The 22,193-nt window shown below is 50.5% G+C and overlaps 1 protein-coding gene across 2 annotated transcripts; it reads left to right on the forward strand.

The window, feature by feature from the left end:
- Window positions 1-524: 524 nt before the first annotated feature.
- MACROH2A1 (macroH2A.1 histone) lies at window positions 525-13,427 on the forward strand. 2 transcript variants are annotated; one of them, XM_078875319.1, is made up of 9 exons: window positions 525-651; window positions 2,252-2,485; window positions 6,792-6,898; window positions 7,870-8,109; window positions 9,179-9,286; window positions 10,563-10,662; window positions 11,438-11,527; window positions 12,469-12,643; window positions 13,223-13,426. In XM_078875319.1, the coding sequence occupies exons 2-9, from the start codon at window positions 2,314-2,316 to the stop codon at window positions 13,386-13,388; spliced, it is 1,158 nt and encodes a 385-aa protein (XP_078731445.1). In that variant the 5' UTR covers window positions 525-651; window positions 2,252-2,313; the 3' UTR covers window positions 13,389-13,426. The 2 variants fall into 2 exon arrangements, with proteins under 2 accessions (XP_078731445.1, XP_078731446.1); XM_078875320.1 differs by lacking the exon at window positions 525-651 and adding an exon at window positions 876-996 and having other exon boundaries at window positions 13,223-13,427.
- The last annotated feature ends 8,766 nt before the right edge of the window (window positions 13,428-22,193 follow it).

Genomic DNA, 22,193 nt, shown 5'->3' on the forward strand with positions numbered 1-22,193 from the left:
GTTGTGAGCCTGTGACCACGAAGCCCTCTGGTCAGGCACTGGCTCCATCAAGCACGACACACACAGAGGGTGGAGGTTGTGAGCCTGTGACCACGAAGCCCTCTAGCCAGGCACTGGCTCCATCAAGCACGACACACACGGGAGGATGGAGGTTGTGAGTCTGTGACCACGAAGCCCTTTGACCAGGCACTGGCTTCATCAAGCACAACACACACGGAGGGTGGAGGTTGTGAGTCTGTGACCACGAAGCCCTCGAGCCAGGCACTGGCTCCATCAAGCACAACACACACGGTCTGTTACCACGAAGCCCTCTGGCCAGGCACTGAACTTGCTGAGCCCTCCCCCGCCCCTCAATGCCCCGCCCCTTATTTCCCCCGCCCCCCTTCCACATTCCCCACTACGGATCGGCGCCGCTCGCGCTCTCCCATTGGTTCAACGGGGGCGGACCTCGGGCGCGATCGCCCTGAGCCCAACCCCCCCCCACCTTGGCACGTGACGCCGGCGCTGGCCAATGGAGCGCTCGCGCTTGCCCATGCGCACTGGGAGATGTAAACGAGTGAACAGTCGCGCGGCGCCATTCGGCTCGCTCGCCCCCCTCCCCCCCGCGATCGGCACCAGCAGCAGCAGCGGCGGCAGCAGCAGCAGCAGCGGGTAAGGACTGGGGGGGAGCAGAGGGAAGGTGGTGGCGACCCGGCTACACCCCTCCCCTCGTCCTCCTCCTCCACCGCCCCCCCCCTCCTCCTCCTCCGCGCGCGCACTTTGCTCAACGCCCTCCGCTTCCTTTGCATTCGTCCACCCGCGGGGGCCACGGCGCGCGCCCGCAGCCGCCCCCCCACCCCCTCCCCCTCCTCTCCCTCCTCCCTCTGCACCCGCGCGGAGTTTGGGGCACGCCGCGTGTCGGCCCGGCGCGGGGGAGGCTTGAGGTCGCGCCGCGGCCTAGCGCGCCTTTCCTAGAATCGCCGCCCGCGTCGAGCGAGCATCGCAAGGCCGCCGCGGGTGACTGCGGAGCCGCGGCGCGCGCGAGTCGTGGCCCCGCGACGCGCTCTGCTCTGTACCCCCCTTCCCTCGCAACCCCACCCACTCCCCTCGCACCCCCCCCCCTCGCACCCCCCCCTCGCACCACCCCCCCCCTCGCACCCCCCCACCCCCTCCCCTCGCACCCCCCCCACCCCCTCCCCTCGCACCCCCCCCCACCCCCTCGCACCCCCCCACCTCGCACCCCCCCACCCCCTCCCCTCGCACCCCCCCACCCCCTCGCACCCCCCCACCTCGCACCCCCCCACCCCCTCCCCTCGCACCCCCCCACCCCCTCCCCTCGCACCCCCCCACCCCCTCCCCTCGCACCCCCCCACCCCCTCCCCTCGCACCCCCCCACCCCCTCCCCTCGCACCCCCCCACCCCCTCCCCTCGCACCCCCTCCCCTCGCACCCCCACCCCCTCAACCCCCTCCCCTCGTACCCCCTCCCCTCGTACCCCCACCCAGACCCCCTTATCTCCTCCCCACGCACCCCCCACCTCCTCCCCGCGCACCCCCACCCCTCGCACCCCCACCCCGCGCACCCCCACCCCGCGCACCCCCACCCCGCGCACCCCCTCCCCGCGCACCCCCACCCCTCGCACCCCCACCCCTCGCACCCCCACCCCTCGCACCCCCACCCCTCGCACCCCACCCCCCGCACCCCACCCCCCGCACCCCACCCCCTCGCAACCACCCCCCCCCCTATCTCCCCTGGCACCCCTCCCTTCGCCCCCCCGCATCTCCTCCCCTCGCACCCCCCCCTCCCTCTAACCCCCTCGCACCCCCTCGCTTTGTCTGGCATGACCCTATGACCCGGAAGCGCTTCCTGCTCGTTTCCTGCGCTCCGCGGTCGTTAACGAGGCCATGGTGCCCCCCCCCCCCCGTTGGCCGAGCGCCGCGTCACGTGCTCGCTGCGGACCAACGAGAGCGAGGCGCGCGCATTGCACGGCGAGTGTGGACCAATGTGGAAGCGCTTGAGTTTAAAACGCCGCGCATGCGCACTGAGGCCGTGCGAGGCAGCGAGGTTTTCCCCGCGCTTTTTCCTCCCCCCCCCACCACCACCAACCCCGTGGTCGCCTCCACTCGCCCACACAACAACAACAACAAACAATACAATCGCAACTAAAAACAGCGATAATCATTGACTAACCACATTTTTCTCCACGCCGCCACTACTACTACCCACTCCGTATCTTACCTCCACGTGTGTGCACTTTTGTTGTTTTTGCGCAGCCGTTCGCCACCTTGCAACGTTTCGGTTTTAAGCGAGAAGACGCACGCCGCAATCAGCCATCATGTCGGCGCGAGGGGGTAAGAAGAAGATGACCAAGCTGTCGCGCTCGTCGCGCGCCGGGGTCATCTTCCCCGTGGGGCGGATGCTGCGGTACCTTAAGAAGGGAACCCACAAGTACCGAATCGGCATGGGCGCGCCCGTCTACATGGCCGCCGTCATCGAGTACCTCACGGGTGAGACGCACGTGGTCGGTTGCCAGCCTCCGAGCGGGCGGTGCTGCTTGTTGCCGGCCGCTTGGCGTTTTGTTCCCCCCCTCCCCTCCCCTTACTACTCTGCGTGGACGGTGCGGATGAGTTGTGTGAGGCGCACACTTGGACTGCAATGAGAGCCCCTCCCCCCCCCCCATAGCACATAGACTTGCATAGACTCATCAATGTGCAAACACTTGCATGTGAACCTTTGAGACACAGCCCCTAGACTCTCGTAGAAACTCACTCAGCCGTACACTTGCATAAACACCCTTGCACTATATATTTAGGCCCCTGTGTTTACACGGATATATATATAGACTTACATGGAGACATCTTGTTAGCCAAATGCCCTCTATTCACATCAACTTCCTTAACATCTCGTTCCACCGCGTCCTTCCATCTCCCCTTAAATCTTCCTGTGCTCCTGCCCAGCACCGGCGTCCACAGGCCCCCTGAGCTACAGTGTTTGTCTCTTGTGTGAGTCTATGGGTCCTCCGCTCTGCGTAGCCCAGCTTATTGTATCATCTTTACAAGTACATTTGCTTCTCAACACGTGCCCAAACCTTCTTAATGTAGCCTCCCTCGCCAACTTAAAGCATATTAGCAATACCTGCCGGGGCTGTTGCGTCTTCGTTTACCCGAGGGTTTAAGATGATGAAACTCAGTTTCTTGAAGCACTGGCTCTTTCTAAATCCATGATGTTGCCGTGGCAGAACCTAGTATCGTCGGTCAGGTGGCGATGTGATTACGTTTTGTTGGTGAGTGAGTAGGAAGTTTGGCGAAAATAAGTACTGGATTATGAGACGTTTGCAAGTGGGTTTTGTGGATTCGCTGGCTCCTGCCATGGGAATGTGGAGTTTCCGTCTGTGGCCAAGTACCATGAACGGATGTAAACATCGTCCCACGGTCGTGTCACGAGATATTTTTTGTCAATGAACTGTAAATTGGCAAAGTTCCGTTCCGTGTCTACACAGTGTTTTAAATCACTGGCCTATTGGTTTTGCAGACTTGCAGTAAGTAAACTTTGAATCGGTTTCAACCTTCTGGCTCTGACAAACAAGATCAGGGGTTTTAAACAAATGCTAATGGGTAGCCAGGTGTCATTGGTAAGATGTTATTTGTTGATAAAATGAATAATGGTTTGTGGGCAGGCGCCTGCAACTGGCTGTGGACTGATCCTAGTTATGGGAATGAGGAAATGTCGTTCATGACCGAGCACTGCCAGTAGAGATAAGCACGGAGACACTGCGGGTGGATACATTTAGTACCACCGTGTAGCATTTTCAGGATGGACTAGAATTATCTTGCCATTTGACCTCCATGAGCTCCTAGTAGCAGTTACAAGGGCAGCAGAAGGCAGTCCAGATAAATCCATTGTTGTACTGAACTGCACATACATGCTGCCCACCTTCACCTATCCGTACTGACACAACATGGTGAAGTATGGTTAGGTATCTCCCATGAAATGCACGGTGTGGACAGGCGCTGATCCAGCAGTGGATTGACAAGGACTAAATACACTAAGGGAGTAACAACTGTTCACTCAAGATTTTTTTTATCCAATCTGAGACCACATTTTCGTCAAATCACAGACTCTTTGGTTGCACTTGTTCGCAGTCTTTTTCAGTTTTGGAATTAATTTTAACTTTCATAAATATCAAGCGATGCTACTTATTTCTTGGAAAAAGTTTGTTTTTGTTTAACTCGCTGAGAATCCACGACCAGGATAGTCTCATTTGCAAGGATGACCTCTTGGTTATCCAAAATTACAAAAACAAAAGCATAAAAACTATGTGCCATATAACAATAAAGTTAATAAATCGGTGCATAAACAAGACAATATAAATACAACAAAAACTACTGCGTTACAGAAGAAATTGAAAACAGTGCATAAACATAATGAATGTGAAATTTAATATATTTCCAGGGTTAGAATTTAGGGGTTAGGTTGGCAGGACGTGCGGCTGCAATATTGCTACACATTTGGGGACAATAGTCTGGGCCATTCACTAATCTAGATGAAATAGTATAGGGACGTATTGTCTATTCTTTATAGAGTTATGTGGGAGTAAATTATTGTATCAAAACCCTTCTTAAATGCCGCTGTATTGGCCCAAACCGATCCATGAAAATCTTACGGTAAGCAGGAGGATGTTACTTCGAAATTCGGTAGTCACTCGGAAGGGCCAAATTCTTCCTACATCTGTTTTTTGTGCAACTGGGAGGATTGACTCGGAAGTGGCAAGAGTATCCAGGAGTTATTTGAATGTCTAGTCAAGAATATTGTTTGTCAATAGCTCCCTCAGCGTTGACGCGGCTGAAATAAAATGTTGGTATATATAACCTGCGATGACATTAAGATAAGAAACATAGCCATTGATACATTAAATGGAACAAAAAGTGCTCAAAGGAGCACAGAGAGGTGCTTGCTTGCAATTACAGAGACAGAAAGTGGTCCACATGCCAGATAACAGATGCAAGTTAAGTAAGTTTGCTTGTGCACGGCATGTTGCTCAAAGAGATGATGGCTCATGGTTGAGATTAATGACAGAGTGGCAGCCAAAAGAGGAACACGTCCTAGAGGTCGTCCACCACGGAGATGCATCGATGAAATCAGTTAGTGATGGATTATTGCTCTTCTGCACACATTTACAAGGAATACCAAACCATAAGAGTATTAATTCATGATAATTCCAGGTATGTTGGTGTCTTCGCAAAATGTATAGCATTAGGGTTGTTACCCATGCAATACGTATCCACCGCATCAAATTTGTTGATGTGCGATGTACATGTACAGCCCTTCCACGAGCCACTGCTGGATGAGGCCCCCCCCTCCCCACACTGAGGATTGTTGTAACTTGACCATACTTTACCAAGCACTGCCCCCAATTGTTTTCTCAAACTCGTGTGTCTGTTTATGAAGATGTTGCTGTGCTGGTGGTGATCTACTATATGCCACACTTCACTATAAAGCTGCCCCAAACCAGTCTGTACACATGACCCTTGCTTTGCTTTCCTGTCCGCTGTAAGAGGAAGTATGACACTATATTGGAGGGGAGAGAATCTTCAACTGTTCCTGGAGAGCCGTGGTGGTAGGGGAGACTGTGAACACCATTCATTAATAAGTTAATAAGTCAGGCCATTAATGGGCGGCCTCCATTTCAGGATTTGACTGCACATCAATGTTTGCAGGGAAAAACACAGATACAGATACACGTACAAACTAACTGAGCACTAGGTTTCTGCACTTTTACATGCACGTTCTTGCATTCTAACGCATGCTTATTGCACTAGCACAAAAATACGTAGTTTTTGTTGTTCATAAAACACTTGGGTGAAAGTTTGTGGCTTCTTTTGGTTGTGTACATTATGTACAAATTAGGGTATTGATTCGTAAGGCATGTTAGTATTTTTCTTAGCGATTGGTTTTATAATTTTTGTGGTAACGTATCTTTGGATGGATGCTCAGGCGTAAAATTATCCGAGCGGTGCAGCCTCTTGGCTGCCATACATTTAAAAGTGAGAAGGGAGTCGGGCCAAGTGCCACAGGTAGCTTTGGCTCGGATCCAGGGTAACGCTGGAGTTAGGGCATAGTAGGCAAGTTTGTTTGTGATACGTTTGCTTGAAATTTAATTTTATGCTTACTTGCTTACGTTGCGTTGTGTGCTCAAAGCAGAACTCGTGTTTAGTTCGTTATTGTGCCCCTATCCACGAGTGCAGTGAGTCCGTGGTCTCGGCCCGGTAACCTCTCGACTAGCTTCGTTCCAGTACCAGTTTTCAGCAGACATGTAACCACTTTGGATAAAAAATATCCCTAATTTTCCATATTTGGTACAGTGCAATGTAATGAGACAAATTAGCCGTTCTCATCTTTGACAGGGCAGTGCGGCCCTTCTCGTGAGAGGAGAAGGCTCATGGAAGCGGATATTGTGGAGCTACCTCCGATCCTGTTAAGCCCCCTCTGGTCCACATAGCAGTGGGCAGCACTCTCCCAACACCCCTGCTGCATAAGAGTAATATTTGTCGCATAACAGTCAAATTCATATTTCCAATTGCCAGAGCTGGAATTTGGCTCGATGAAGTGCATTACTAATTTGAACGTGCCGTTTTTTTGCGTGCATTTATTGGTTATAGGGCTGAGACCATCAACCCATTGCTCTTAAGAACCCGGTTTAATCTCAGGTGGCTGATACCTAGATAAGCACCCAGGATCTCAGCTATGCTGGCTGAGGGCCCTTGACCTCTCGCACCTCTTGACCGACTCGTGTAAATTTGGTGAACCCGGCAGCGGAAATCCTGGAGCTGGCGGGGAACGCCGCGAGGGACAATAAAAAGGGGCGCGTGACTCCGCGACACATCCTGCTTGCCGTGGCCAACGACGAGGAGCTCAACCAGGTGAGCAGCACTCGCTCCACAAGAACACCACCCTATGCACACTTCACAGAATAGAGTGGTGTCCTTAACACATCTTCAGCGGGGGGGTGGGCACTTTTGCCAATAAGACATCAGTGTGAGGGCCGCCACACCGCCTGCAAGGGGTGTTTTCACATTTGTGTATTCATCTTCTTGGTTCTTTCGGTAAAGTCACGTAAAATGGAAATAATAAAATAATAAAAATTAAAGATACTAAAATAATTCTCACGACGTTTCGGCCACAATGCAAGCAGCCGTCCTCAGGTGGAGAGCAGGTCTGTCAGACTGTCTACTCGACAGACCTGCTCTCCACCTGAGGACGGCTGCTTGCGTTGTGGCCGAAACGTCGTGAGAATGATTTTATTATATTTTATTACTTTATTATTTCCATTCCACGTGACTTTACCGAAAGAACCAAGAAGATGAATCCCTGCAGTCACGAAAGCTTTAAATCGAAATAATTTGTGTATTATAGGGGGTCACACGTTAGGGGCCCGCGCGAAAGCCCACCAGGGGCCGCCAGTGGCCCGTGGACCATGCAATGAAGAACACTGGAATAGACCATCGCTGTCACACACACACTGCTAGCACACTCAGACTGAAGTGTGGTAGTGTATGATTGTGCTGTTGTTGCGTGCACTGTTGCCTGTGTTTATTGCGTGCATTTCGGTATGCAGCATAGTTCTGTTTGCGATTATTGGTATTATGTACGTGTTTTTGTGTAAGTGTGCGATCGTGCATTTGTGCGGTTACACATGGTTATGCGTTTTGTGTAAGTGTATCTGTTGTCTGTGATTGTGTGTGCTTGTTTGTGCGATTGCCGTTTTACATGGCCGTGTGTGGTTGTGTTTTTGCCCTGTGTGTCTGCGTGTGATTTCACCGCGGTTGTGCATGCGATTTCGCACGCGCTTGTATGTTTACCACGCGCGTCTGTGCCGTTGCACCCCTTGTAGCTGCTGCGGGGCGTGACGATCGCCAGTGGCGGCGTGCTGCCCCGCATCCACCCCGAGCTGCTCACCAAGAAGCGCGGAGCCAAGGGAAAGCTGGAGGCCATTCTGCCCCCGCCCCCCAAGAAGCCCAAGGCCTCCCCCGCGGCGAAGAAGACGGCGGCCGCCAAGAAGGCGGCAGCAGCAGCAGCGGCCTCCGCATCATCCACCCCCAAAAAGGGAAAGAAGGGCAAGCAAGCCGAGAAGGTATCCCCTCCGCCCCCCAATTCCCCGCTTAAACAAAACATCACCTGCTTTGCCAAGTCTGAGGCTGCGTAAATAATTCAGATGCTGGATTTTCGTTGAAGTAAAACAAGTTCTCGGAATATTTTTTGGCCACAATTTTACCCTTACCGTGCTGTTGGCATCACGTCATGCGACACAAAGTAGTGCCAACGCCTCGTATTGGAGAACGGCCCACAGAAGTGGATATCACTGAGTTATCTCTAGAGGATCCCTTCAAGTGATCTCTAAACCACTCATTTCCCACCCAATCTGCATGTGACAGTGAGGTTCGTCGCATGATGGTCAAACCAACATTTTTAATATTTTTGCCACTGGTAAAGGAGGTCTCATAGTGTAAATGCTTACCCCGAGCTCTCAATACTCTGATAGTGCACTGTCTTTGAGTTGTACGCCTTTTGGCGTCATCTTGTCCAACACCAATGGAGACTAGGCGCTAAGAAAAGCTGTCTCGGGTGTGGACCAATCAACTTCAAGGACAGTGCATATCATTATCATCATCAGAGTTGTTTCTTTTTGTTTGCATTTTGACTGCTTGTGTTGTGGTTATTGCAAACATGATTCAGTATGGAAATAATGTAAAATATATTTGGCGACTGGACCGAGACCATCAATTTACGACACTTTAGGACCCCTCCTGAAAGAGTCTTTGCACTCGGCATGATTTTCCTGGGTAAACATGTAATTTTCGATTTAAAGCTTTCGTGACTGCAGGGATTCATCTTCTTGGTTCTTTCGGTAAAGTCACGTAGAAGGGAAATAATAAAATAATAAAAATAAAACATAATAAAATAATTCTCACGACGTTTCGGCCACAATGCAAGCAGCCGTCCTCAGCTTGGTGGTGTTTCATTCTTCACCTGAGGACGGCTGCTTGCGTTGTGGCCGAAACGTCGTGAGAATTATTTTATTGTTTTATTTTTATTATTTTATTACTTCCCTTCTACGTGACTTTAACGAAAGAACCAAGAAGAAACATGTAATTGTTTATTTATAACAATTGTTATTAACGAGCGCACGCGTTCTCTCGCAGGACAAGACGGCCGAGAGCAACAAAGCGACAAACGACAGTGCCACTGAAGATGGGCCTGGGGAGGGCTTCACCATCCTATCCACCAAGAACCTCTTCCTGGGACAGAAGGTGCTGCTCTGCTTTGCCTTATCACCTCTTCGCGCGGGCGATCGATAACGCGCTTGGCGATTGCATCTGCCCAAAATGCCACTGGGCCGGCCTGGCAGCGATCGGAAGGTTGCGAGTTCGAATCCCTGTCATCAGCTGTCGCCTTGGCCCATCACACTTTGTCGGAGTTTATAACTTGAGAGTACCCCTTTTTGGGCAAAAAAATGCTGTTTGTCCTCTGGTAAAGATTAGCGCCCTCATCAGACCAATGTGAGACTTCCAGCACTGATTCGGTGCCATTAGAAATTTGACACAGCCCCAATGCTGGAATGGGAATAGGAAGATGCTTTTAGGTTTTTACTTGCTCATTTGCTATGCCTATTGTATGTATATATGTTGCACTTCTTTCGCACCATACGTAGCCAACTGTGGTAATCGGAGGTGCGGGGAAGTACAACAAACTAAACACTAAAAGCAGCTCTAAAGAGTTTTAGATTAAAAGTGCGTGGCTCCAGTGGCTTCCGAATATCGGAAGGAAGTGCGTTTTAGACATCAAAGTAATATTATATATTAATATTCTTTTCAATTATATGGCGCTCGCTTGAATGCCTCGGCATCTCAAAGTGCCTTCCATGTCATGTCAACCGTTTGAAGAGGGACCCCCCCCCCGTTGCAGCTCTGTGCCGCTCATCCCAAAGGAGTAATTTTTCTAATTTGGACTGACAATGGCACACACAATGGCCTTCTCGTTTCGAAGACGTCAGGGATTTTTTTTATGTCCACTGTGAAGCAGATGACGTGCATTTAGCGGTTAATACACCCACAGTATTAACCAGGGGGGTCTGCTGGATTTTAACCGCAAACCTCTCCAACACTTGTGCATTATGTACACTCGGCGATCACTATTTTCGGATTAATAAAAAAAAACTGTTGCTTCTAGATACAAAATATGGGTAATTTGTATAAAAAAATTTTTTGAATAAGATTCATTGAAAGGTGTGACATAGTTAACACCTTGGAATAACAATCATCCCTTGTATGATGGAGTTTATATTAGAGCCTTGTAATCCAAGGCATGAGCATAGTGTAGTAAGATGATGAAGTCAACAAAGGGGATACAAAAGTGGATCGGATAGTTGATTGAGCGGATAGTTGATTTACTGGATGGTTGATTGATTGATGCGATGGTTGATGAATTGATCGGATAGTTGATTTACCAGATTATTGCCTGATGGGTCCTAGCTGTTGGTTGGCTGTGTGACGAGCCGTGCGTCGTGTGTGTTTGTGCCGCCCCCAGCTGGCGCTCACGCAGAGCGAAGTCGGCAACATCGCCAACATCTGTGTGGAGGCGGTGGTGCACCCCACCACGGCCGATATCGACCTGAAGGATGACCTCGGTGAGCGATGTGGCACACGCTTGAACGAAGTCGCCCATAGTTTGGTCAGTCGGCGTTGACTCGCCCGTTGGCTGAGCTGCGGCCGTGGTGCGAAAGAAGTTCAACCTACATGCAAACATCTGGAACCCCCAGCTTCGCTAACCTGTACTGACCGATGTGATGAAGTATGATCAAAACAACTCTCACAATAAGGTGTGAGCAGGCTTTTCAGCGGTGGATTAACAAAGATATATATTATACATCTTCCCTGTTGTTGATCGCTTTGAGATACAAAGGGCTGAACAATGACAATCATGATAATTGGTTTTTTTTACCCTTCCATCTAGCAACAACACTGACACCTTTTTTACAAGGAGTCATGTTTGCATAGACCACAATACCTGCAGTCATAATGCAAACAAAAAACATAACTCTGATAAACTCTGATAATGTGCACTGTCCTTGAAGTCAACTTCAAGGACAGTGCACATTATCAGAGTTATGTTTCTTGTTTGCATTATGACTGCAGGTATTGTGGTCTATGCAAACATGACTCCTTGTAAAAAAGGTGTCAGTTTTGTTGCCAGATGGAAGGGTAAAAAAAAAACAATTATCATATTTTTTAATGGCAAATGAGGTTCCAATGGTGTAATAACAATCACGTACAGCCTGCACAAGCACTTCATCATCACCAGCCCTTATCAATCCGCTGTTGGATGAAGGCCTTTCTAGGCCACTGAATGCAGATTGTTGTTGTTTTACCAAGTATTTTTGTGCGTGCCGGTGGTGGGTGTAGGTAGTGCGCTGGAGAAGGCCGGTGGGAAGGACTTCACGGAGTCGATCAAGGAGCTGCGCAAGTCCGACGGGCCGCTTGACATCGCTGCTGGTGAGCGTGTTGCTTGCTCACGCAGGCTCCAGCAAAGGGATGAGAACGATGGCCAGATTTAGCGGTGTGTCGGTGACTTTGACCTGTAGTTCCCTCTTGGTGTAACTGATGGAGAATGTCGAAATGTAGTGATGTTTAAATGTCACTTGCGGTCAGTTTCAATTTGGTGGCCGTTATGTGGCCATTGGCCATGTGGAATGAAGTTTCAGGCTGTAAGGGTCTTGGCAATGTGTTATTAACGGTGCTGTGCGTGTGTTTTTGTGTACTTGTTTGTGTACGTACCTGTGGGCGTGGGGAGTGGTGGCTCGGTGATGAGTGCACTGCGCTGCAAACTGGCGACCCGAGTTTGATTCCCGTTCAGAGCAAACACCAGTCATTTTTAACTGAAATGGTCCTGTACCTCTAGCAAATCGACAAAGGTGGCCTGACTTGGTGCTGACCACAACACCAACCCCATGTGTACCGTGGTAGCATTCGTAGGTCCAGTGGTGATGTGACTCGGTGGTAGTACGTATTCCACTTATTTGAGAGCGGCACGATTCAACTGGCAGACCACCCTGGTGATGACTGCGGGTGTAATAACCACAATATATGAACGCGCCATCTGCTTCAAATTGATTGTTAAATATCCCTTCACGTCATTAAAATGAATAGGCCATTGCGTGCCAGAATCATGATCCAAAATGTGCCAAATTCTTAAAAATTACACTGCAAATTACACAATTGGAATTACACACAGCAATCATCACAAATTACTAGCAGACTAATGCCAGCTTGTGGGCTGGGTAGTGTTTCATCTTTTCAATTTCTGCACACCCAACTGCACTTTCATGTCATGTATAAAGGGCTCCGAGATGCCCTGGCATGAACATGTGATCACGAGCGGCATTTAACCTTGAAGGGCTGCATGGGGATCTTTATCTTTGTGTACGTGTGTGCAGCGGCGGCCAGCGTGGGTGCCGGTCTCTCGGTGAAGTTCGTAATTCACAGCCACGCGCCGCAGTGGGGCTCCGACAAGTGTGAGGAGCAGCTGGAGAAGGCCGTGAAGAACTGCCTCCTTCTGGCCGACGACAAGAAGCTCAAGTCCGTGGCCTTCCCTGCCATCGCCACGGGCCGGTGAGGGCCCCCCCCCCCCCCCGCCCCCCCACAACAACTCTTTTCCTTCACACGTTTCCATCTCATCATGCTCACTCGTAGCCTGAAGTGGCGTGGTGAACGTCGGCATCACAACAAAAGCATACAACAGATGAAGTGGTGATGTGTGGTAACGGGGGAGGAGAGGTGAGGCCAACCTCGTGCTCACCCTGCTCCTTGCCAAACACTACCACTCACAAAACCAGCCTATCCGTCTGGAAAACCATCCCACTTCACATTTGCAGCATTCAATGTGCCACCTACTCCTTGAAGAGACACATAAAAACCCACCACCCCTGTCCCCTGGCTTTCAAGTGACACTGAGCTTGGCTCCGTACCTCAGAGTTACGACCATTTGTTTCTGTGAAATATTGGGTGCATTACTAATTGCACTATTAATACTACTAGCACTGCCCCAACCATAACCAACCGGCCACTAGTTTTTAGCGCTACCCCTCACTAACTAGACAGGCAACCACTCGTACTAGCTTTTTCCCACAGACCCTAAGCACTCTCCCTGCCCCTTCCCCACTCCTCCTTCTGCCCCCTCCGCTCGCTCAGGAACGGCTTCCCCAAGCAGACGGCGGCACAGCTTATCCTGAAGGCGGTGAGCGCCTATTTCGTGGCGACCACCACGTCATCGCTCAAGTCCGTCTACTTTGTGCTGTCGGACAGCGAGAGCATCGGTGTCTACGTGCAGGAGCTCGCCAAGCTCGAGAGCAATTAACCTCTCGCCTAACGAGGGTCAAGGGGGGGGGGAGGAGCGGGCGGTGGGTGCAGGGGTGGGGGGGTGCGGGATAGAGGTGGGAAGGGAGGCTAGGGTTCAGGAGGGGAGTTCTCGGGGAGGGGTAGGGGGTAGCGTGGCGTGATGAGTGACGGCGCCTCTGAAGATGTGTTGAGGAGGAGAGGCGCGAGGGTGTTGGTGCGTTTTGAGGAGCCAGCGGTGTGAGCCAGCGGCACGCTCTCCAGCCAGACTCGCGCGCGGAGGACACGGGCATAGCAGAGAACATTGCCACAGTGGTGGGGATAAAAGAGTTCTATTTTATTTTGTACGGCCGTGTATGTTACGCTGCAGGATTTTGGGGGTAGAGAAAAAGAACATATCGTCACCCAAAACTATTTTGAAAATACAACCCGACCCTTTTTATAGCCGAAAGGCATGGGGGGGCGGGGGATTGCCCCCCCTTGATGGGATCGTAAGGCTGGCCGCAAACAGTGTTGCGTCGTCTAACAACTTGCCTCGCTTGCAGTGTGATGGAGTTAACGTGGTTTTTAACAAGGTAAGCATGTCGGCCGTTTGGGAAGTGAAAATTGGCTTCTGCCTTTAAACTCATCCGTGGGTCAGTGATTCGGCAAAGTGGAAGTGGTTCAGAGTTGTGTGGCAAAATGACCAGTGAATTATGGTGGTTACTCATCGGGAAAAGGTTATTGGATAACTCTCTTATGTTGGTCTTACAAATAACTCTAACGTATTATTTGGTGATGCTGTTGGCAGCAGTGAACAGACACAACAACAAAAGCTACACATTTTGGCCAAAGAAAAAATGTATAATCCGCAACATTTTGAGCAACTGCCCCTATTCGTGTGCTACAAAGAACGCCCGTTGCCTGAAACGTCACCTATTGTATATATTGTTTTTCTTTTAAAGCCACAGTGTTATTGACGAATTGGATTTTTTTACAAATACGTCAATTCCACTAAGGTTTTTGGTATCATTTGGTCGTTTTTGGCTCACATGGACCGTACAGTTGGATCCAGAGGTAATCCCTCTGTTGATCTGACCGGCGAGGAATAGCCGCTGTGTTGGATGGGTGACGAGCGGAGCCGTGTCTGAGCTAAGCAGCTCAGCTCGACACACTCGCACACCCCTACCCGCCGCCCTTCGTGCAGATGCAAGTGCGCCGCGACACACGGGGTGCAGAATTATGACTGGTGGACGAAGGGTAGCACAGCACCTGGTGTGACGTCTGTGTTTTTATTTTGTGCAAGGAAAAAAAGGCCAGTTTCACTAGCCCAGGCAAGCTCGGTTCAGAGCAGAATGCAACAAACAGGCTCGTGCAGGTACGCGCTTGGGCTGTAGGTTTCTTGCTTTGTTTATAAAAACAAAGCCCTACTTTAAAAGTAACAGACAAGTGAAATCACTGCATTGTCCAGCTATCATGTAAGGAATAGATGCCATTTGGTGCTATCATGGCGAGCTTAACAAGAGAGGTTTTTTTTTTCCTTTTCGTGGACAAATCTTTAAACCCCGTGACGCTACAGCCTCGGTGGGTATTTACAAACTATAACGGTATGAGTCTTGGTTGCTTCTTCTCTGACTCTCCACTCGGGCACGGAAAGTCGTGCTGGGCAGCGCCGGGGTGGTGTGGGTGAGCAGCGGCGGGTGGACCGTGCGGAGGAGCGCAAGTCGGAGGGCGCCGTGGCATGTGCGCTGTGTTGGCGCTGGTGTGTTGTCGACTTGCAGTCGGCGCGTGGCTGGGTATGGACTGGTCTGTGGTGGTCGTGTTTGGTGAGTGTTATTCGTTAGGCCCATAATTGTTATAAATTTTAGATGCATGTTGGCTTAGAGCAGGAAAATTAAAACGGCGTGAGGTGTGGGAGGGTTGTCCGGTAGTCCATGGGCCAGAGCAGATATTGACAAATTTTAGCAGTGCCGATGTATTTACAGTTATTTGCTAAGCAGCTCATTATACATGGTTATCTACATCGCTGTGTTGGGCCACGTAAATCAATTGGAATCTCTGAAGTTATGATGCCACGTCAGGTGGTACCGACAAGTTTCAATGACTGATCTGGTCCCATCGACTACAATGGGAGCACGGCAGGGGGGGGGGGGTTCCAAACAAGAGGAAGACAAGTAGAGAAAATAATGTTTTTAAATCATCAATTTGAATTCAGAATTAACAAAAAAAAGAAATAAAAAAAAGAAAAAATAGCGGACACAATCTTATATAAGCAAATCGTTTCAGTTATTTCAAAGTTGAAAAAAAAATATCCTTTATAAAAAAACACAAAAAGAGTTGAAAGCTGTATAGATTCATGTATATGTAGTGGTCTGTGTGTTATGTGCATTTTTAGAGCATATTGCTGTAACATGCTTGTTTTTGTAGTATTTTTACATTCGACGGCTCCTGCTTTCCAAGTGCGGTGGTGACTTTGCTTTGCCCTCCCCCCTCAGTCACGGGCACCCAGGTTCGGGCCCCGTGCGATCAAAGGCTAGGAGACTGAAGCCGTTAGTCACTCGGCGGCCCGTGCAAGCGAGTCAACCGCTTTGGCGTCGATCTCCACCTTGTTTTTACGGTTTCTTGTGTGCGCTGCGCGTGGGAGGTGGCCAATGCTTTCGGTAAGGGGGGGGGGGGGTGCCGTTCCGATTCCAACGACCAGCGTTCGCGTAAACAGCGAGGCCAGTTGCTACTTCCGGCTGCACGGGTTTTTTTTTGGCGCGTCCTGACCTCTCGTACTGGGCAGGGGCGTTCCCAGTTTTTCCCCCGTTCCTTTGTGGCGCGCGGTGCAGTAAGCTCTCCCGTTCGCCATCCCACAACCACCACCATCACAGCCACCTTGGGGGTTAGGGGTCACGCTCTCGCGATGTCAGCCAGAACTTTGCTGTGATGCCCCGTCGGAACGTTACGCCTCCCACCTCTTTTCAACTTCCCACGGGAACGTGGGTAGAAAATCTGGCTGCAGAGGACTCGTGGCTAGCAGTGACACGAGTGGAGGGCAGCTGCGGAGAACGGTTACCATGGCAGCCTTGAGGCCGTGGAAACGCAATTATATTATCCAATGAGTGGCCTGCGTGGGCAGGAGCTGTAACGTTAGGTCGGAACGGATGGGCGGTTTGTGTTTTGAAGAGACCCACGGCTCGTCGTTATGAGCAGGCGTCTGGTGTGTTTTACTCCTACTGGGGAAACGATGTCCCGTTTGTCTCGGTTGCTCACAGATGGGTTGTCTTTTTACACCACAACGTTCCTCTTTGCAGTGACTGTTGTTCAGTCTGCCCAGTTCCGTGTGACAGTGGTCTTGTTCACTTAGAAATTCGTAAGATTTAACTATGACGAATATAGGTGAACAATATATTTTTATTTTTGTTTTAGACTGATTTCTGCTTTGTGTTCGGCCTTGGCAGTATAGGTTTTATGTTGATGTGTGATCTCCTGCTGTCTCTCCCCAATTGTCAAGTTTTAATGCCCAGCCAGAACTGGGGAGGGATGCCAGGGATTTGCTGTTTTATAAACCAATGAAATGTTTTCCTAAAGTGTACCATTATAAACCTGACCTTAACACACGCAACGTGAACACGTGAATAGCGCCAGTCACATCAGCTGAGTCTGTGTTGGTGTGTTAGTTTATAATAAAAGCCCTCCTTGGTGGAAGCCACATTGTTCATCTCTTTGAGTCCCAAGCGTCGGGTCTGACTACTTTCCCCCGTGATCCCTCTCTAATGATGGGACGTTGAGCCGGTGGACTGGGCAAGGTTGAGAATTGTACGTTCAATGTGGACATGTGACATGTATGCAGGCATATGGTTGTAAATCGGGCCTTACAATTATTTGTGAGCAGCACATCTCTGCGTTGTGTTTATATTTACAGCCTGCACGCACTCTGGTGAGGTGGGTCTACGTACGGTGCGAAAGAAGTTCAACTAACATTTTACCGAGAGAGTTGCATTTGAACAGTGCGCCCACGTGCACACATTGACATTCATTCCAGGTGGTGGTGGATGGTCGTGTACAGGCTACGGTTCTCGATACATTTTAGGGCAATCATTACCAGCGACGCATGGACCTCAAGTGACTCGCAACTTGGCGGTCAATGTAATAGTGACAGTCTAAGCTGGAAACCCAAGAGGAAGGCTTTCTCATCCGTCCACTGCCCTCGCCAATGTACTGACCTGGAAGCTGCTATATGACCTTAACACATGTCCTAGGTGCCAATTGGACGGAGCGCCGATCATTAACATTTTTTTGGCAACCAGATTTTTGGCATGGAATTTCTGCGGAAATCCTTGTCGGTGACAATTTCAACCGGTGGATCATGACCTTAAGAGAGGGGCTGGTGTTGGGGGGCGGGGGGGAGAGTTGCCTGCACACTTCAAAGTGTACCAACTGCCGCATGTGAATTGAACATTGTGCTGTGTCAACCAGGCAAGTCCCATTGGGTCTTGTAGCGATCTGTCCAGGAGGGTCCTGCCAAGTTTTTGCAGTCTGCCTTCATTCAGCAGTGGATTGATGCAGGGGTATGTCCACATCTACACGTTACATGCAACAAACCAAATTATTGGGGGGGGGGTGAGGCAATGAGATGGAAATAGGAACACTTGAATGAGAACACGCGTAGGTTGGGGACCGCACGTTGACTCGGGGCAAGACACGTCACGACTGCACACGGACAATGGTGGCAGTGGTCGAGGCTAAGGACGGAGTGACAGCCAAAGGAGGCAACGCGTCCCCTTGTGGACGTCCACCGGTGGGGATGGAGAAACGAAATCTCGTCGTGTTCAGGCGCTCTCAATGGATCTTAGCAGGCATCTCAGGCCAGAATCAGAATGTGTATTTATACTGGAATCATCTGACGAGCTACGGAGCTGCTCTTCACAGATGTCCAATCGGGGCGGGTAAGAACGTTACAACGACAAACAATACAAAACCACCATTGTGCAAAGTAAATAAAAATCAAACAAATTACCGAAAAACATCCAAATAAAACTAAACCATCCCCATCCTACAAGGCAAAGCCCGCTGAGGTTATAACTTTTTTTTCAGAAGCGACCTGCCCAAAAATAATAGCTCAACAAAGTGGCTGTTCAGGATGGCGAAGGTGAGGATGCCTTCATCCAGCAGTGGATAAATTATGGCTGCTGATGATGGTGATAATTACGCTTTGAGCCGCATTGAAACACGCTGGGTCGTGAGTCTGGCGGAACGCGTCTGTCGGGCATCGTGGTGGATCGGCAGGGGGCGCTGCGGCCTTGCCTGCCGTCCCGAGCGGACAGTTGCGTCTCATCCACGCTGTTCACCGCACGAGGGGTCACAACAACAAGACAAAGATCCCCCCTATAGCCTTCACAGGCTGTCGGGGAAAGTGCTGTTCGCGAGTAGCGCCGACGAAAGCCGGCAAGGCACACGAGGGGATGGGTGACCAGCACCACGCCAGCCCGCCTTTGTCCCCGCAGTGATGTTTATACATAGCACCACGTATTCATTTGAGGCTGGGTCGACTTAGGGGACGCCCAAGACTGGTTCTGATAATCATCACTGGTGTTGGTGGCCGTGAACAGTGGCGATGTTTACATATCGCACTACGTATTCATTTTAGGCCGAGTCGATCTATGGGACGCCCAGGACCGGTTCTGATAATCATCACTGGTGTTGGCCGTGAGCGAGAATCGAATTTGGGTTGCTGGATTCGTAGCGCGGCGCGCTAACCGCTGCGCCACCGCTCCTCTGCACTCACAGACTCACCACACTGCAGGCCACGTTCACTTCTCTTTCTGCATCTTCCCTCGCACTGCGCCACTTTGGAATTCGCTCCTCGCATCGTCTCTTGTTTTTCTCTCTCCCCATGTTCTCAGAGACTTGCGCATTCCAAGAAAAGTCGTAGTGTACGTCTTGTGTTTTGCAACTTCAAGAGTGTGGAACGTTGCTGGCCGCTTGTCGTCTTCGGCTCTTGAGTCTGCTCCGTAAACCGCGAGAACGTGTAATTGCGCTAGCGCGGTCAAGTCAGGAGACAAAGGAATTCACGTTCGGAACTCCTCCAGCGAGCAGTGCACTGCCTGGCGGTCGGGAAGAATGGGCCCCTGGGAAGGGACTATCTTCGAAAATCGTTTCAGTGTGATGCTATAAATGCGTGTTTTTGCTTTCGGAATTTGCTCCCAATTTTATTCCATTCGGAAGACTCGCAGAGGGACCCCAACCTCTTCGTGTTCGCCAATGGCCCACGGAAGCGGACACCACAGCGCTACCTCGCAGATGCCTCCAAATAGCGTCTGAGTGACAAATTAGAGGGTGGCACTTCCATACCCGGCCCGCCACAGTGAGTCATCTTCATCCCGTGACAGTGAGTCCGATGTTTTAATTCTCAGATATTTTTTGTGCGCAATTACCTTCAACTCGCCATACGCTAGAACCCGCTTTAATGCGCCAAATTTGCAAGTGACCCGCGAATTACTCAATTGAGATTATACACAGCAGGAGCAGCAGCAGCAGCAGCAATCATCGCCTCCTACTGGCAGCAGAATAATAATGCCCCGGCCACTCTTAAAAATGAGATATCATCATCGTCTCCTGCGTGATAAACCTGGTTAAGCAACATCAACGTGAAACTTGAACCTTAAATCGCCAGGAGGCTGAAACCCGGATTGGAACCCACGATATCTCAGGGGTGGCCAGCTCAGTGTTTTCTGGCACGGGCCATTACGAACCCACACCAACCGCCAAACCCGCGCGCGCACCCACCCACCCACCTGAATGCCCATGTAATTTCAGACACCTGTGCTTGCGGAAATTACACTTAATCCACAGCACCCATTGTCGGCTTTCTTGCGGGGAGTTTTGGGGTCTGGTTGGTGGGTCAGGGGGGGGGCCCGCCCGTGAGAACCGGGGGAGGGGGGGGGGTCGTGGTGGAGGGGGGGGGTCGTGGTGGGGGGGGGGGGTCCCAAGCCGCCGTGTTCGGCTTAGGGGTAGAGCACGTGCTTTTGCCTGGTTGGCCATGTAGTCGTTTTTCTTTTTAAACAGTCCCAGACTACACCAAGACAACAGAGTACCTCAATAAAATGGCACATTAAAATGTAACCATCGATACACGGGTAAGGGTCAAATTTACAAAATACAGTGGCAAATGTGGTTCTATACACCTCGAATCGTCTGCTTCAGGATATTCTTTTGAACGAAAATCTACGATGGTAAGGGAAGGAACACTGTTGTTCGAAAACGTTGCTGCTACAACGGGCAAAGGCTTTGTCGCCTTTTACAACTATTGTTCTTGGGAAAGTTCAAAGGGCTCAGGGGAGATGACATGCCCCTGTCAGCGTTATAATATAAACTAAATAATTTTTTTTTTATTTTACCAGGTAAGGCCCACTGAGCTGTATCGCTCTTTTTCAGAAGCGACCTGGCCACAAATGATAGCTCAACGAAAGTGGCTTATCGCGTGGAAATTTATAAGCAGTCAAATACTCTAAACGCGTGATGCTGATTCTAAATGTGGAGGGAAAACCCCGCATGACCCTGATAAAAGTCCACGCGATCACGGGGAGAGAGGGACACCGCAAACTCCAAAATATACAGCAGCAGGCGACAGGGTCAGGATCGGACCCACGACCTCCTTGCGCGCCAGGTGAGGTCGTTAACAGAATGAATAACGATGCGATCTACGTTCGTGTGTCGTGTATCGTGTATGTACATACTGTACTGGATGTTTCGATTTAAAGCTTTCGTGACTGCAGGGATTCATCTTCTTGGTTCTTTCGGTAAATTTCGATTTAAAGCTTTCGTGACTGCAGGGATTCATCTTCTTGGTTCTTTCGGTAAAGTCACGTAGACTTTACGTGACTTTACCGAAAGAACCAAGAAGATCTTTCGGTAAAGTCACGTAGAAGGGAGATAATAAAATAATAAAAATAAAACATAACAAAATACAATTCTCACGACGTTTCGGCCACAACGCAAGCAGCCGTCCTGAGGTGAAGAACAGGTCTGTCGGAAAGACTTGTATTATTTTATTATGTTTTATTTTTATTGTTTTATTATCTCCCTTCTACGTGACTTTACCGAAAGAACCAAGAAGATGTACTGGATGTGTTTGTATGTATGTATCATACGTGTGTGTGGGGGGGGTGGAGAGATTGCGTAGTGGTTAGCGCTCTGCACTACAAACCTATCGACAGGTCCTGGGCCTCCCCACAGATCGATGAGGCTTCAAATGGTGTGGTGTGAACATCATCGTTCGGGGAGACAAAGGCGGCCGGGCATGGTGGCTGGCCAAATCGCCCCATCTCCTCGTGCGCCGAGTTGGCAGCTAGCCGCAGCTCTGGTTACCGTGGACGTGGTCGAGAGCTTAATAGGTGCTCGCTAAAAGCGCACTTGCTCCAACAGACTCTTAGAGGCTAGATGGGGGGGATCTTTGTCTTATTGTAGAAGTTTAGAAATCTGTAAGTGCCACAGTCGATATCCTAGTCTCCTCCTCCCCCACCCCCTCTGGAGGACACCGCTCTGGCCGGGATTAGGGGCTCAGCTCGCGAGCTCCGGGCAGAGCGGGGTCGGTCCCCTTTGTTCTGTGGCCTCCAGACCCCGAGGGCAAATGAACGGGGAGACCCCCAGTCCCCTTGGGTGTCCAAATGGGCCACCCACGCAACGATGGGGCTAAGAGGCATGGTGAGGCCGCATCGCTAACACTCTTTTATCGCGACTGCTACCATGATTACCGTTCCCAAGAACTTCACTCACGGATTCCTCTAGCCAGTGTTGAGGATTGGAGGAGGAATCCAGACTGACGATTTCGTTTGTCCTTTGACCTGACACTGCTGGAGTTGTT

The sequence above is a fragment of the Lampetra fluviatilis genome, chromosome 41 (genome assembly GCF_964198595.1).
Source record: "Lampetra fluviatilis chromosome 41, kcLamFluv1.1, whole genome shotgun sequence".
Classification (NCBI taxonomy): Eukaryota; Metazoa; Chordata; class Hyperoartia; order Petromyzontiformes; family Petromyzontidae; genus Lampetra; species Lampetra fluviatilis.

What these genes read in the sequence shown, in the direction of transcription:
- MACROH2A1 (XM_078875319.1), top strand. Translation starts at nt 2,314, where the DNA reads ATGTCGGCGCGAGGGGGTAAGAAGAAGATGACCAAGCTGTCGCGCTCG. An exon ending in ACGACGAGGAGCTCAACCAG is followed by an intron (nt 6,899 to 7,869) that starts GTGAGCAGCACT and finishes CACCCCTTGTAG; the next exon opens with CTGCTGCGGGGCGTGACGAT. An exon ending in CGACCTGAAGGATGACCTCG is followed by an intron (nt 10,663 to 11,437) that starts GTGAGCGATGTG and finishes TGGTGGGTGTAG; the next exon opens with GTAGTGCGCTGGAGAAGGCC.